This window comes from Protobothrops mucrosquamatus, unplaced genomic scaffold, assembly GCF_001527695.2.
Source record: "Protobothrops mucrosquamatus isolate PMUCROS unplaced genomic scaffold, P.Mucros_1.0 scaffold1165, whole genome shotgun sequence".
Lineage (NCBI taxonomy): Eukaryota > Metazoa > Chordata > Lepidosauria > Squamata > Viperidae > Protobothrops > Protobothrops mucrosquamatus.
The window spans coordinates 158,364-170,054 of record NW_015387380.1 but is presented as its reverse complement, the minus strand read 5'-3'; the positions used below and the strand labels follow the sequence as shown (position 1 = coordinate 170,054).

The 11,691-nt window shown below is 38.3% G+C and overlaps 2 protein-coding genes across 2 annotated transcripts in view; one reads left to right on the top strand and one right to left on the bottom strand.

Moving 5' to 3' along the window:
- LOC107291683 (cytochrome P450 2K6-like) overlaps positions 1 to 1,938 on the top strand; it is a 29,749-nt gene extending 27,811 nt beyond the window's left edge. Inside the window, exon 9 of the mRNA XM_015820704.1 lies at positions 1,751 to 1,938. Within this exon, the coding sequence (XP_015676190.1) occupies positions 1,751 to 1,938 (188 nt within the window). The remainder of the gene's footprint in view (positions 1 to 1,750) is intronic.
- Positions 1,939 to 7,466: 5,528 nt separating this feature from the next.
- GLYATL3 (glycine-N-acyltransferase like 3) overlaps positions 7,467 to 11,691 on the bottom strand; it is a 13,359-nt gene continuing 9,134 nt past the window's right edge. Inside the window, exons 4-5 of the mRNA XM_015820703.1 lie at positions 8,299 to 8,425; positions 7,467 to 7,890 (exon numbers count right to left, since the gene is read on the bottom strand). Of these exons, the coding sequence (XP_015676189.1) occupies positions 7,467 to 7,890; positions 8,299 to 8,425 (551 nt within the window). The remainder of the gene's footprint in view (positions 7,891 to 8,298; positions 8,426 to 11,691) is intronic.

The following is an 11,691-nucleotide window of genomic DNA, read 5'->3' as shown; positions in this document are numbered from 1 at the left end:
TGCCTTAGTTATATGTCCCTCTTTCCACTTTTTATACTTTTTTTTTTGTCTTTCAATTAATCAAAGAGTTCTTTATGCAGCCATACCGGTTTCTTTTGAGAGTTGTTATTTTTATTCTTCGTTGGTATTGTGCTAGACTGCGTTTTTATAATCCCACTTTTCAAAGTTTCCCAAGCTTCTTGGGTTGTTTTCCCCTTGAGAATTCTCATCCATGGAATCCTTCCCAATCTCTCTCTAAGTTTATTAAAATTAGCTCTCTTAAAATCTAAGACTCTAGTTTGACTATGTTCTATTGCTTGTGCTTGCATAATGTTGAATTCCAATATTGCATGATCACTCCCCCCCAAGGTTCCCCCCCAAGGCTTCAACACCTTCTATCATTTTATCTCTGTTAGTGAGAATATGGCTGATCCCCTAGTTCCCTTCTCTACTTTTTGGGAGAGAAAGTTTTCTGCTAGGTTTGTCAGGAACCTGATCTTTCTCTCAGTGCAGTTTGCCTCCCAGCTGATGTCAGAGTAGTTAAAGTCCTCTGTTACTGTTGTGATGTGCTTCCTACATACCTTAGTTAACTGACTAGCAAAACGTTCTCTATTTCCTCTGTTTGGTTAGGTGACCTATAGTATAAACCTGTGGCAATGTCATTTTCCCCCTTTTATATTGACCCAAATGCATTCAAGACAGTTTTCATCATTATTCTGCTCTATTTCTGTAGAGATGTAGTTATTTCTTATATATAGTGCAACTCCACCTCCTTTTTTTATTTGGTCTGTTTCTTTTAAATAATTTAAATCCCTCTAGCTGTATATTCCATTGATGGGTTTCATCATACCAAGTTTCTGTAATGGCAACAATATCATATCTGCCCACATTTTACTTGAATTTCTAATTCACCCTGTTTATTCTTCATACTCTGTCCATTGGTGTAGACACATTTGAGTCCTTTTTGACTGATCCTATATTTACTGTTTTGTGTCTGAGTTCCCCTACTTCCTTACCACCTGTTTGATTAGTGCACATGATGGTATGGTGCACATTATCAAAAGCTTGATTTTCCTTGACAGAAAGGTTGATATTCTTACCCTCACAGACATCTATGTTACAAGTACTATGTTACAAGTATAACCCTATTAGTTTTAGATTGCTGGGGACAGAAATGTTCTGCATCAGTTAACTCTCTGTCCCCATTATTTAGTTTAAATATTTCTCCAGAAAATCCCTGATTTTAATGCCAAGTAACTCAGTTCCTTCTTTGATGGATGCAAACCATTTCTTTTGTACAGCTTTTCATCAGACCTCCTGCAGACATCATAACTAATATAACTCCTTTAGCCACACATTGAACTCCATTATATGCTGGCCTTTTCCTTTTTGCTCCTTATATACAGGTAAAACCTTGAAAAGATAAGACTATAGCCTATCCTGCTAAGTTCCCGCTGCAAGCTCTGGAGATCTTTCTGCACAGACAGACAGGTTGTTGGTGTCAAGGTGCACGACAACATCAACATCACAGTCCTTACTAGCTTGTAGAATCAATCAGTGTAGAATGGTACTTAGGAAGGTTCAGCCTTCTTTTAAGATTAGCATGCTTATGATACAATTCATTTTTATTTTATTGCTGTATTTTACATGAGTGTTTTGTCATAATGTTTTGTCTTATTTGTCTCTCCATGACAATCTGACATTGGGAAGCTATGTAAAATAATTAAAGAAACCAATAAGCACTTTTTTTTCCATGTATGCTTTCTTCTAGGTCGGAGAGTATGTGCAGGTGAGAACCTTGCCAAAATGGAGCTCTTCCTCTTCTTCACCAGCCTCCTGCAGAAATTTACCTTCCAGATACCCCCGGGAACATCTAAAGATGACCTGGATCTAACACCTGCAGTTGGAATTACAACCCCTCCTATGCCCTACAAGACCTGTGCTATTCCATGTTCATAAGACAAAAGGCCTTCATGATAGCCATTTCTCAGCCTTGGATAATGTGATTCTGTATGGTCTTGGCTTAAGAGGCTGTCTGAAACTGTACTATAATTATTTGCATGCACACAAAATCTAGATTCCGAGAGTGAAAAGAGTAGGGAAATCATGCTAAGTAATTTGTACCCTTATTGATTATTTTGTTTTGTTTCCTTTTATCTTTTACTATTTTTTATCCTCTTCAATTTTGTTAGTTCTGCTTTTTGTTATTTAAGCAATATAGGTTTTTTCACAATAATTCTACACATATATAAATGCATTTGTTTGTTACAGTTTATCAATGTTAGCAAAAAAAACAACAATAATAATTGAAAAAGTCCAGATTCTAGACTGCTTGGGTTCAATGTTATGCTGTGGACATAGCATACCTGGGTTTCAATAAGGTATTTGACAATGTAGAACACAATCTATTTCTTGCTAAGCTAGAAAAATGTGGGATAGACAGCATCACCACCAGATGGATTTATAACTGGCTGACAAACTACACGCATGTAGTCCTTAATAGAACTACATCTACAATCATTTATAAAGATATTGAAGTTTACTAGGCCTAAAACAGAACCTTAGGTACCCCACTGCAAATTTGATGAGGTTCCCTTCTCTAGTTCCAACTACATGTAGTTACTTACAACTACTTAATGGAACTACATCTACATGGAGGGAGGTAAGCAGTGGGGTACCCCAAGGTTCTGACTCAGTAATCTTCAATATCTTTATACACAATTTAGTTGAGAGAAGAGAAGGGGAACTCATCAGATTTGCAGATGACATGAAGCTGGCAAGAATAGCCAACAGCCCTGATGATAGGCTTATGATCCAGATAAAATCTTGACAGACTTGAACACTGGGCCCTATCTAACAAAATGAAATTCAGTGTAGATAAAAGTAAGATTTTAAACATAGGCAAGAAAAACCAAATGTACAGGTACAGATTAGGTGAAACATGACTCAATAGCAATAATTGCAAGAGAGATCTTGGAGTCCTAGTGGACAATCATTTAAATATGAGCCAACAGTGTGCTGCAGCCACCAAAAAAAGCTAATGCAATCCTAGTGTCAGACCCTCAATGCATTTCCGGTTACTGCCATTCTATTGAGAGGGGGGAGGTTCTGTGGGCTCTGAGATGTATTTCTTTTGCTTTGTTCTATCTTCTTTGAAGTGATGCTCTGTGGGTGTAAAAGGTGGGAGGGATGTGCCTGCGGCCATCTGCCTTATCTCCGTTTGGATGAGATGGGACCACGGAAACCTTGGGAACTGCATTTTATTGCTCTGGTTCTCATAACAACTTCACACCTATGGATTGGCTAAAATCAAATCGGATGGTTAGACACTGGGGAGGGGTTTGAAAGGGCAGTTTTAATATGACATTTTGCGTGGGAAGAATTTAGATATTGCCTTGCTCTACTGCTATCATTAACTCTCAATAAAAGTTCTTGTTGAAACAATTCCAGTTTCAAGAGTTCTGCTTTCTTGGGAGAAAAACTAATCAAGGAGAGAAATAACCTAGAACTAAGGAAAAATTTCCTGACAGAACAATCAAGCTGTGGAATGGCTTGCCTTCAGAAGTTGTGGGTGCTTCATCACTGGAGGCTTTCAAGAAGAGGCTGGACAGCCACTTGCCCAAAATGGTATAAGGTCTCCTGCTTGAGCAGGGGGTTGGACGAGAAGACCTCCAAGGTCCCTTCCAACTCTGTTATTCTGTTTTCACATGTATCTTCATCATTATTCTGTCATTCTTACTCCTAAAGCATAAATAATCTATATCTTCAAATGAGAGAATAAATTTAAAATTACACTTCTACCCTTGTAATTGTGTTTGCAGAATGAATTATTAACCAAAGTATATCAATTTCTTGCATTCATATTGCAGATGCCTTTGCATCATTAAATTACAAAGCAGGGCAAGAAACAGCTATTTATATCCAAAAAGGAATCAAGAGTCAAAAAATGTATCATGGACAAAGTAGCAAATGTACAGTATCTGCTACATAGATTTCTGTTCTGATTCTTATGGTAAGGAATGCTTCTAAAATATTGAAGCAATTCAGTCTGCTTACTCCTTTGACCAGTTCTTGATGTGTTTTATCAGCAGTACCACTATAACTGAGAAATAAAGTACATATATGTCAGAAAATTGTAATTTATATATATATAGTAGTGTACCTTATTGTTAGGATATTAGGTAATTCAAAATCACATTTTAACACAGAACGTAGCTGTGGAAAACAAAGTAGTACAATAGGAAACAACTTTTAATATTATTTGGAATTTATTTTACAAAAAATAAAAAAGGTTTATTTAGAGATACTTATTGCTAGATATTCCTCGAAACAGAATGGCAGATATCTCAAGTAGAAAAACCTGTAACTGTCTCAGTTGGGATGAACATCTTGACAAAGCTGAAGATTTTGTTCAAATATATTCCTACAAGAACTGGAAAAAATACTAAATTACTGGCAGAGATGAGCAACTGATTTTATATAATCTGATAATATACTGAGGATTAAAATTAAAAACTTTACAACCCTTGAAATAATATATTGGACAGGCAGCCAGTTGTGTTACCAGATTAGAAGTTTAACTGGGATGAGATTGATTAGAACACTGTATTGTCAGGTTGAATAGCCTGACAGCTCAGATGAGTTAGCCTTCCTTTAAAAGGCTAGGTTGAATAGCCTTCCTTTAAAGGGGATTTTTTTAGTTGAATAAAAGAAGGGAGACATGTTTTGTGCCTTCAACAGACACATATTGGAAGCATTGATGTCAATCTGTTAAATGTAAATAATATCTATAAAAAATGTATGGCCTTAAATAGATTGAAAAAAGTGAAGTAGCTATATGAACCTTTATCATGACTTCTAGAGAAAAAGTCCCAGATCAGGATGGAAGATGCATAATATTAAGCTTTTAGACTGAATCTGGAAAATAACAGTTGTTTTGATTTATGAGCAGAATATCAAAATAAAGTTCTGTGAAATATTTTTATAGTTTTTTTCTACTTCAATTTTTCTTGAAAATGCAAAGGAAAATACAATATCTTAATCATTTTAGATATGATTATGATTCTTTCCCCCCCCCCTTATATGGTTAAAATGATTTTATCCCAAAGAAGCATTGGCAAACTCCCGAAAATGTTTCTGCATATATGTCATTGCTATATCTCTGGGATGTGTCCTACAGAGTGAAGTCAGTTCATAAAACTTATTTAAGGCTAGATACATGTTCAATTTCTACTTTACATTTATAAGGTGAAGGTAGCAGATGCTGCCTATGTGGATAATAACCCAATATTTGTAATGTTTGTCACTTGGAAGAGTCACAGGCAGTGAAAGCAGTTATTGTTGGCCTTATAAGACCAAATGGGAGAGCTTACATTCCCCCCCCCCCCGTTCAAGGACCAGTCAGGTAGAGAGATGGGTTGAACAAAGGCATTTAGCAAAATTATTGGCCAGAAAGAATTCCACCCATCAAAGAAAATAACCAGGTTCACACTACCCCTATATAAGGGAAGCTGCATGCCTCACAGATCCTTTGAAGACAAGACTTCCTTTATTTTGCCACCGTGTTGTGTTCTGAAAGAAAATGGCTTGGACTGGACTTGTTTTATTAGTATTACTATCCATTCTTACAGTTATATTCATTTTCAAAATGGGTAGTTCCCAGAGTAACAGCTCCGAACATCTTCCACCTGGACCCAGAACAATATCCATTTTGGGAAATCTGCACATGATGAATTTGAAAAGGCTTTATAAGGCAATGCTAAAGGTAAAGCCAATAATTAACAACTATGAATGTTCTTTGCCAAAATATATTGATGCTGATATAAAATTTAGCAATTTATCAGGTTATCCAGTTAACTTATCAGGTAATCCAGTTAAAAAATGACATTAACTTGGTGTTTGCATTTGCTTAAATATGCCACAAGGATTATTCAAAGAAAAATTTTTGTTCGCAGGATGCACATTTTTCTTTCTCTCAAGCTTGAACAGATGGTTGAAATTGCCTATGTAAAGGAAGAAAATGTAAAAATCGCTGCATTTATATATGTATTAAGAAGGATTCCTAGGTTAACATATTTTAAGAAAATATATTTTTAGCATTTAAATCTTTAAGAATGTAATTATTCCTTTGGGACAATGTGACATTGGGAAGCTATACTTCAAAGTATTTTAAGAAAGCAATAAACCCAACTATTTTGTCATGTATGTTTCCTTCCAGGTCAGAGAGTATGTGCTGGGGAGAACCTTGCCAAAATGGAGCTCTTCCTCTTCTTTACCAACCTCCTTCAGAGATTTACCTTCCAGCCATTCCCAGGAACATCTAAAGATGATCTGGACCTCATTCCTGGTTTTGGACTTACACCCCTTCCCCAATGTCTTACAAAACCTGTGCTTTGTTACATTGATCCAGCAGAAAGAAATCATAAGGTGTTTCTTCAGCCTTTGAAATGGCTTTATTTTGACAGAGAGGCAAAATCTAACAACATAATTCCACATTTATTTTTTATTTATTTGTCTTCCATCTTTATTATTTTTACAAACAATCCAAGGTGGTGAACATATCCAGCACATCTTCCTCCTATTTTCCTACAACAACCCTGTGAGGTGGTTTGCCTGAGAGTGTGTGACTGGCCCAAGTCACCCATGTGGTATTCAGGGCTAAGATGGAACTTGAACTCATGATATCCAGCTTTCTAGCCTAGTACCTTGATCACTAGACCATACTGGGTCTCTATATTATTTAGGTTTCATATGTTGTTTAAAACCTGAATTGTAAAAATCTACACAAAATCTTACCAGACTAAGCACTCTACTACTAAAGAATATACTCTGCAAAGGGAAGGGCTGTCTTCACCCTATTTCTCACACACATAAAATCTGAATTGAATTGCCTCTAAATTGCTTCTAAAATGCACCTCCCTCTCTCTTGAGGGATCTACTTCCTTACTATATTCATCACATCTATGTAGATTCAAAGAATATACAAGAATCAAAGAATGTAAATATTCAAAGGGTTTGGAAAAGATTAAATGATTTGAGTTGGTAAATTTAAAAAGTCTTTGCATTCTATAAAAACAATTATCAATAAGTGCTTCCAATCAAGCATGAGGACAGCACTACTCAGTGGTGGGATTCAGCCAGTTTGCACCACTTCGGCAGAACAGGTAGCTAATTTTTTGTTGCCCAAGCCCAGAATGGACTTCTGGAAGCGGCATCCCCACACACAGAACTGGTTCTTCACATATTTGAATCCCATTACCCTATTATTTGTTAAAGCAGTCAGATCTCTTATCAGGCGTCTGTCTACAGTTGAAAACAGCTGTTGTTCCTTTAAAAGTTGCATTAACTTTAATGTGAAATAGCATTGCCATTTCATAAATGGACTTCAAGGTTTGTCTAAATATAGCATAACATGTTCAGATGTGTATAACATCAAATACAAGATTTGATTCCCCAAATTAGGTAGCTTTTTTAAAGAATCCACCAGGTCACTCAAGTTTAGCTAAAAGGCAAAAAGGGGTGTGGATAAGTCTGACGAACTGACAAGGTAAGAATCTGGCATTCATGCTTTTTAGCAGAATTAATGATGGAAGGTTATCCTCCAGAACATTTCCTTGAGCCGGAAATCCCTTGCTGTGTAACATCTTAGCTAGATTAGTTGCAATGAGACGGTTGTACCCTTTCCTACGATGCTCGGGCAATGTATAGCCGTGGATCATAGTAGCAAATTGGTCTGTCAGACCCCAGGAGATGGGGCATCTATGTTCATCCAAAATGCATATGCTGGGGAAACAGCAAATGAGGTTGATGAGGTATTTCTGACATTGGTCACTGCCTCCTCTGGACCAGGTGTTATTCAGCAGACTTGCATGAGATGCATCAAGAGAAGTCAGTTTCGGTGCAGGAACTATCCTAAAAAAAGAATTATTTGCTTAACATTTACTGTTAATAAATAAATGAACACAAGAGGAGATTTAATCTTTTTATGTTCGCAGAGAAATATCCAAAAGTAGGACTTTTAAGACATAATTTGCTCAATGGGGCAAATAGGGGGAAAAATGTTCAGTTCTGGAGTCTTCCTTCCTCCCCACCCAAACAGATAATTACAACTTTCAGAGTAAGTTTATTAAACTTAAAAATTCTCCTGAGAATTTCAGAAATCACTGGAGTAATAGGAGCAGGAAGCATCAGACTGCTGGGAATGCTTGATTTAACTGAAACTTTTATATCCACTCTCATAAATTAAAATTTTACTATGACATTTACCAAAAAGGACCATTACTATAAAAAAAAAACCCCTGTAATAATAGTTAGACATACGGAAGTTGAACATCTGGAAGTGCATCTGGGTCTGGGTAGATTACCATTTTGAAAGAAGACAGCTTCACATTTACATGCTTGGCATCAGCAACAATCTTGGAAATTTTGTATAAGCCATCCTGTAAACCTATGTTCAGAAAAAAGAATTATATTTTAAATAAAACATGTAAACAAAACACCATCTTTAAATCTAACCAAAACTATTAATGATCTATAAAGCTACAAATATTGCAATCTTGCTTAGACTACTTTGATATTTCTGGAAACCAGTGCTTTTTTTGTAAGAAAAAAGGTGCCGGAACTCACCTTTCGCACGTAGTCAATCACTGTACACACAGCCACACACATCAGTTGTGTAACGAAACATAACGGTTGCCGCCCGTAGTAAGCACTCAGCATGCAACCACATGACCAATCACAAGCTGAGCAGTGCCACAAGCCAAGCAGTGCCATCACAACCAGAGCAGACAAAGTACGCATGCATTGGACTTGACATACAAGCAGCCTGCATGCACTGTTTTAATGATTTCACCGCCAACCTGCTACACTCGACAGGGCGATTCAAGTCCACATGGACCAAACATCAAATTTTCAAAAGTTACCATGTTTCCCTGAAAATAAGCCCCATCCCTAAACTAAGACCTACCCTGATTTTTTTGGGGGGGTAATATAAGCCCTACCCCAAAAATAAGCCCTAGTTAGGACCCTGCCTACTCCATCCCACCTCGCTGCCGCAATGGGGCAGGAGGCCACGCAGCACATCATGCCGCTGCCGCCATAATAAGACGAGGAAGGTGGGGGAGGGGGTGGAGCTGCCCAATGTGCCCCACACCTGCTTACTGGTATTTCAGCCCCCCTGCCAGGCCATTCCTTGATTGGCACTCCCCTCCCGAGCTGGACTGCCATGCTACGGCGGATGGGATGTCTTGCAGAGAATGGAGAATGCAGTGGCTGGAAAGAAGGTTAGCAAAGAAATGCTTTCAGGAAGAGGGAGGAGCTGTGCCAGGAGGAGAAGTGGCAGGAAACGGGGCTGCCATTTCCAGAAGGGAGAAGGGAGACACGGGGCAATGCAGGGCAGCAAGCAAGTGCTGTTTTCTGCTCTGCATCCCTGCGCAGAGCCACTGCATTCTCCATTTTCCACGAGACAGGTGACAAAGGGCTGGCAGAGGCAGGCAGCTGGGGAGGCTTGTGCCACCTGGACATGGCGCAATCCACGGGAGAGTTGGCGGAGGACAAGGAGGCGATGGCTGCACCCAGGCAGGTGATCTGTGGGGTGAAGCTTAAAGAAAGCCCCTCCAGCTGTGCATAGCAGCAGTGGAGCCGTTTGCTGTCACTCCCCCCTGGCTCTGAAATGGCGGAGGGGGACCGGACCTACCCCACCCATCCCATCCACCGTAGCATGGCAGTCCGGCTCAGGAGGGGAGTGAAAGGTCGCTGATCAAGGAATGGCCTGGCTGGGGGGGGGGCTGAAGTACTGGTAAGTGGGTGCAGGGTGCATGGGGCAGCTCCATCCCCTCCCCCAACTGCCTTGCCTCGTTGTGGCAGCAGCGGTGTGATGTGCCACGCAGCCTCCTGCAGCGAGCGGCCGCAGCAGAAGTGGGCCGGCAGCCACGCAGGCTACTGGACAGGGCTGTTAGTGCCGCTGCTGCGAGGCGAGGCAGCTGTCACGAAAAATATAAGACACCCCCCAAAATTAAGACTGAATGCTTCTTTTGGAGGCAAAAATAATATACTTAATATTATTTTTGGGGAAACATGTACCATGTTAAAACTTGGAAAAATCTGTCAAAAAAAGGTGCCGGATGCCGTTCCGGTGCATTCTATGACAAAAAAATCATTGCTGGAAACTATTTTGAAATGAATAAAAACCAAAAGAACTCAATTTTTAGGTGATATTATGAAATCAAATCTACAATCAAATTGGTATCACATGCTGGATTACTCAAATAATAATAAATTTATTCTTATTTGCCAGATACATCTTAGGGGCACCTAACACTTGATTAAAAGAAATCCAACAAAATAGTCATTCACAAAAACAGTTGATTGATTATTTGCCAAGTCAATATCAACTCTTAGAGATCACAAATAGATTTTGTCCATGACAATCTATCCTTAATCTAGTGCTTCAGGTCTTCCAACAGTGTGCCCATTATCACAAGTCCATTCATTTTGCTGCTGGTTATTCTCTTTTTCTCCTTCCTTTGGTGTAGCTATGTAGACTGACCTTTTCCAATCTGTTAGCCATCTCCATTATCCTTCTATCTAGCTGCTGCCCAATAAAAATGCCTGTTTAGCCAGGCAGCTGCAACAACCTTTACACCTGGGGGCACCCTGCTGGGATTAAATGCAGTTGACATATAATTATCAGTTCAGTATTGCCATATTGAAAGTGGTTTTGTGCTAAACTGATTGTAGTTCTGTCAATTAACATTTATTTCAAATAACTGCATGATCTCTGGAATATTTGTACTGGAGATAGACTCTCCAGCTAAATAAGGAAACTGCTGTGGAAAACTATCCAGTTGGATTGCTTTGCATTTATTTTTTTATCATCATGTACACCTATCCACTAACAGTAACAGTCAGATTTGCAAAAGATAACTGGAAGTACAAAAGAGAACATAAGGTGATTGGATCTTCAAGAAAGTAAACTGAATTCTTTAACATTTAGATGGAAGCAAGAATAGCTTGTCAGAAATAGGCAAGACAACATCATATCCCATAGCTTGGCCAATCACTGGAAAAGGGTCAAAAATGATATTGAAGCCTACCCACAAATATTCCATATATTGTTGGAGGGGTGAGTTTCTGAGGAAACTCTTGTTTGATAAAAATGAAGTTATTAGTCTTGATGGTACATGGCATTGTCCAAGGAGTACTATATAGAACGATGCTGGTTCAATCAGTCCAGAATAGAACATGCCTTTGATGTCAATGTGTTATATAAATATGAGTGGAAAGATGCTTAAGCTTGTTATTTACACAGGGAATTGAAGTAGAGAAAAGAACTGAATTTCAAACAGGGTCAGAAGGACCTTTCTTTTAATTATTTGTACTCAAAGTTAAATATCAATTAGGAATAAAAGCAATAGTCACTGGAAGCAAAGATAAAAAATCTACTATATTAATACAAAATTAAATCTATTGATAAAAATAAACACAAACTTATTGGAGCTCAGTTTTCTTATATCACATTTACTATTGCTTAAAACTAATAACTCACCTAGGTTTAAGGGTTACTTTGTAAATGTATGTTTTGTCATTCCGTGAAGAATTTGTGACATAGGCTACTACGTATTAGTACATGTTGTTTGTAAACAGCCCAGAGTCACTTAGATGAGCTGGGAGGTGTAGAAATTTGATAGATAGATAGATAGATAGATAGATAGA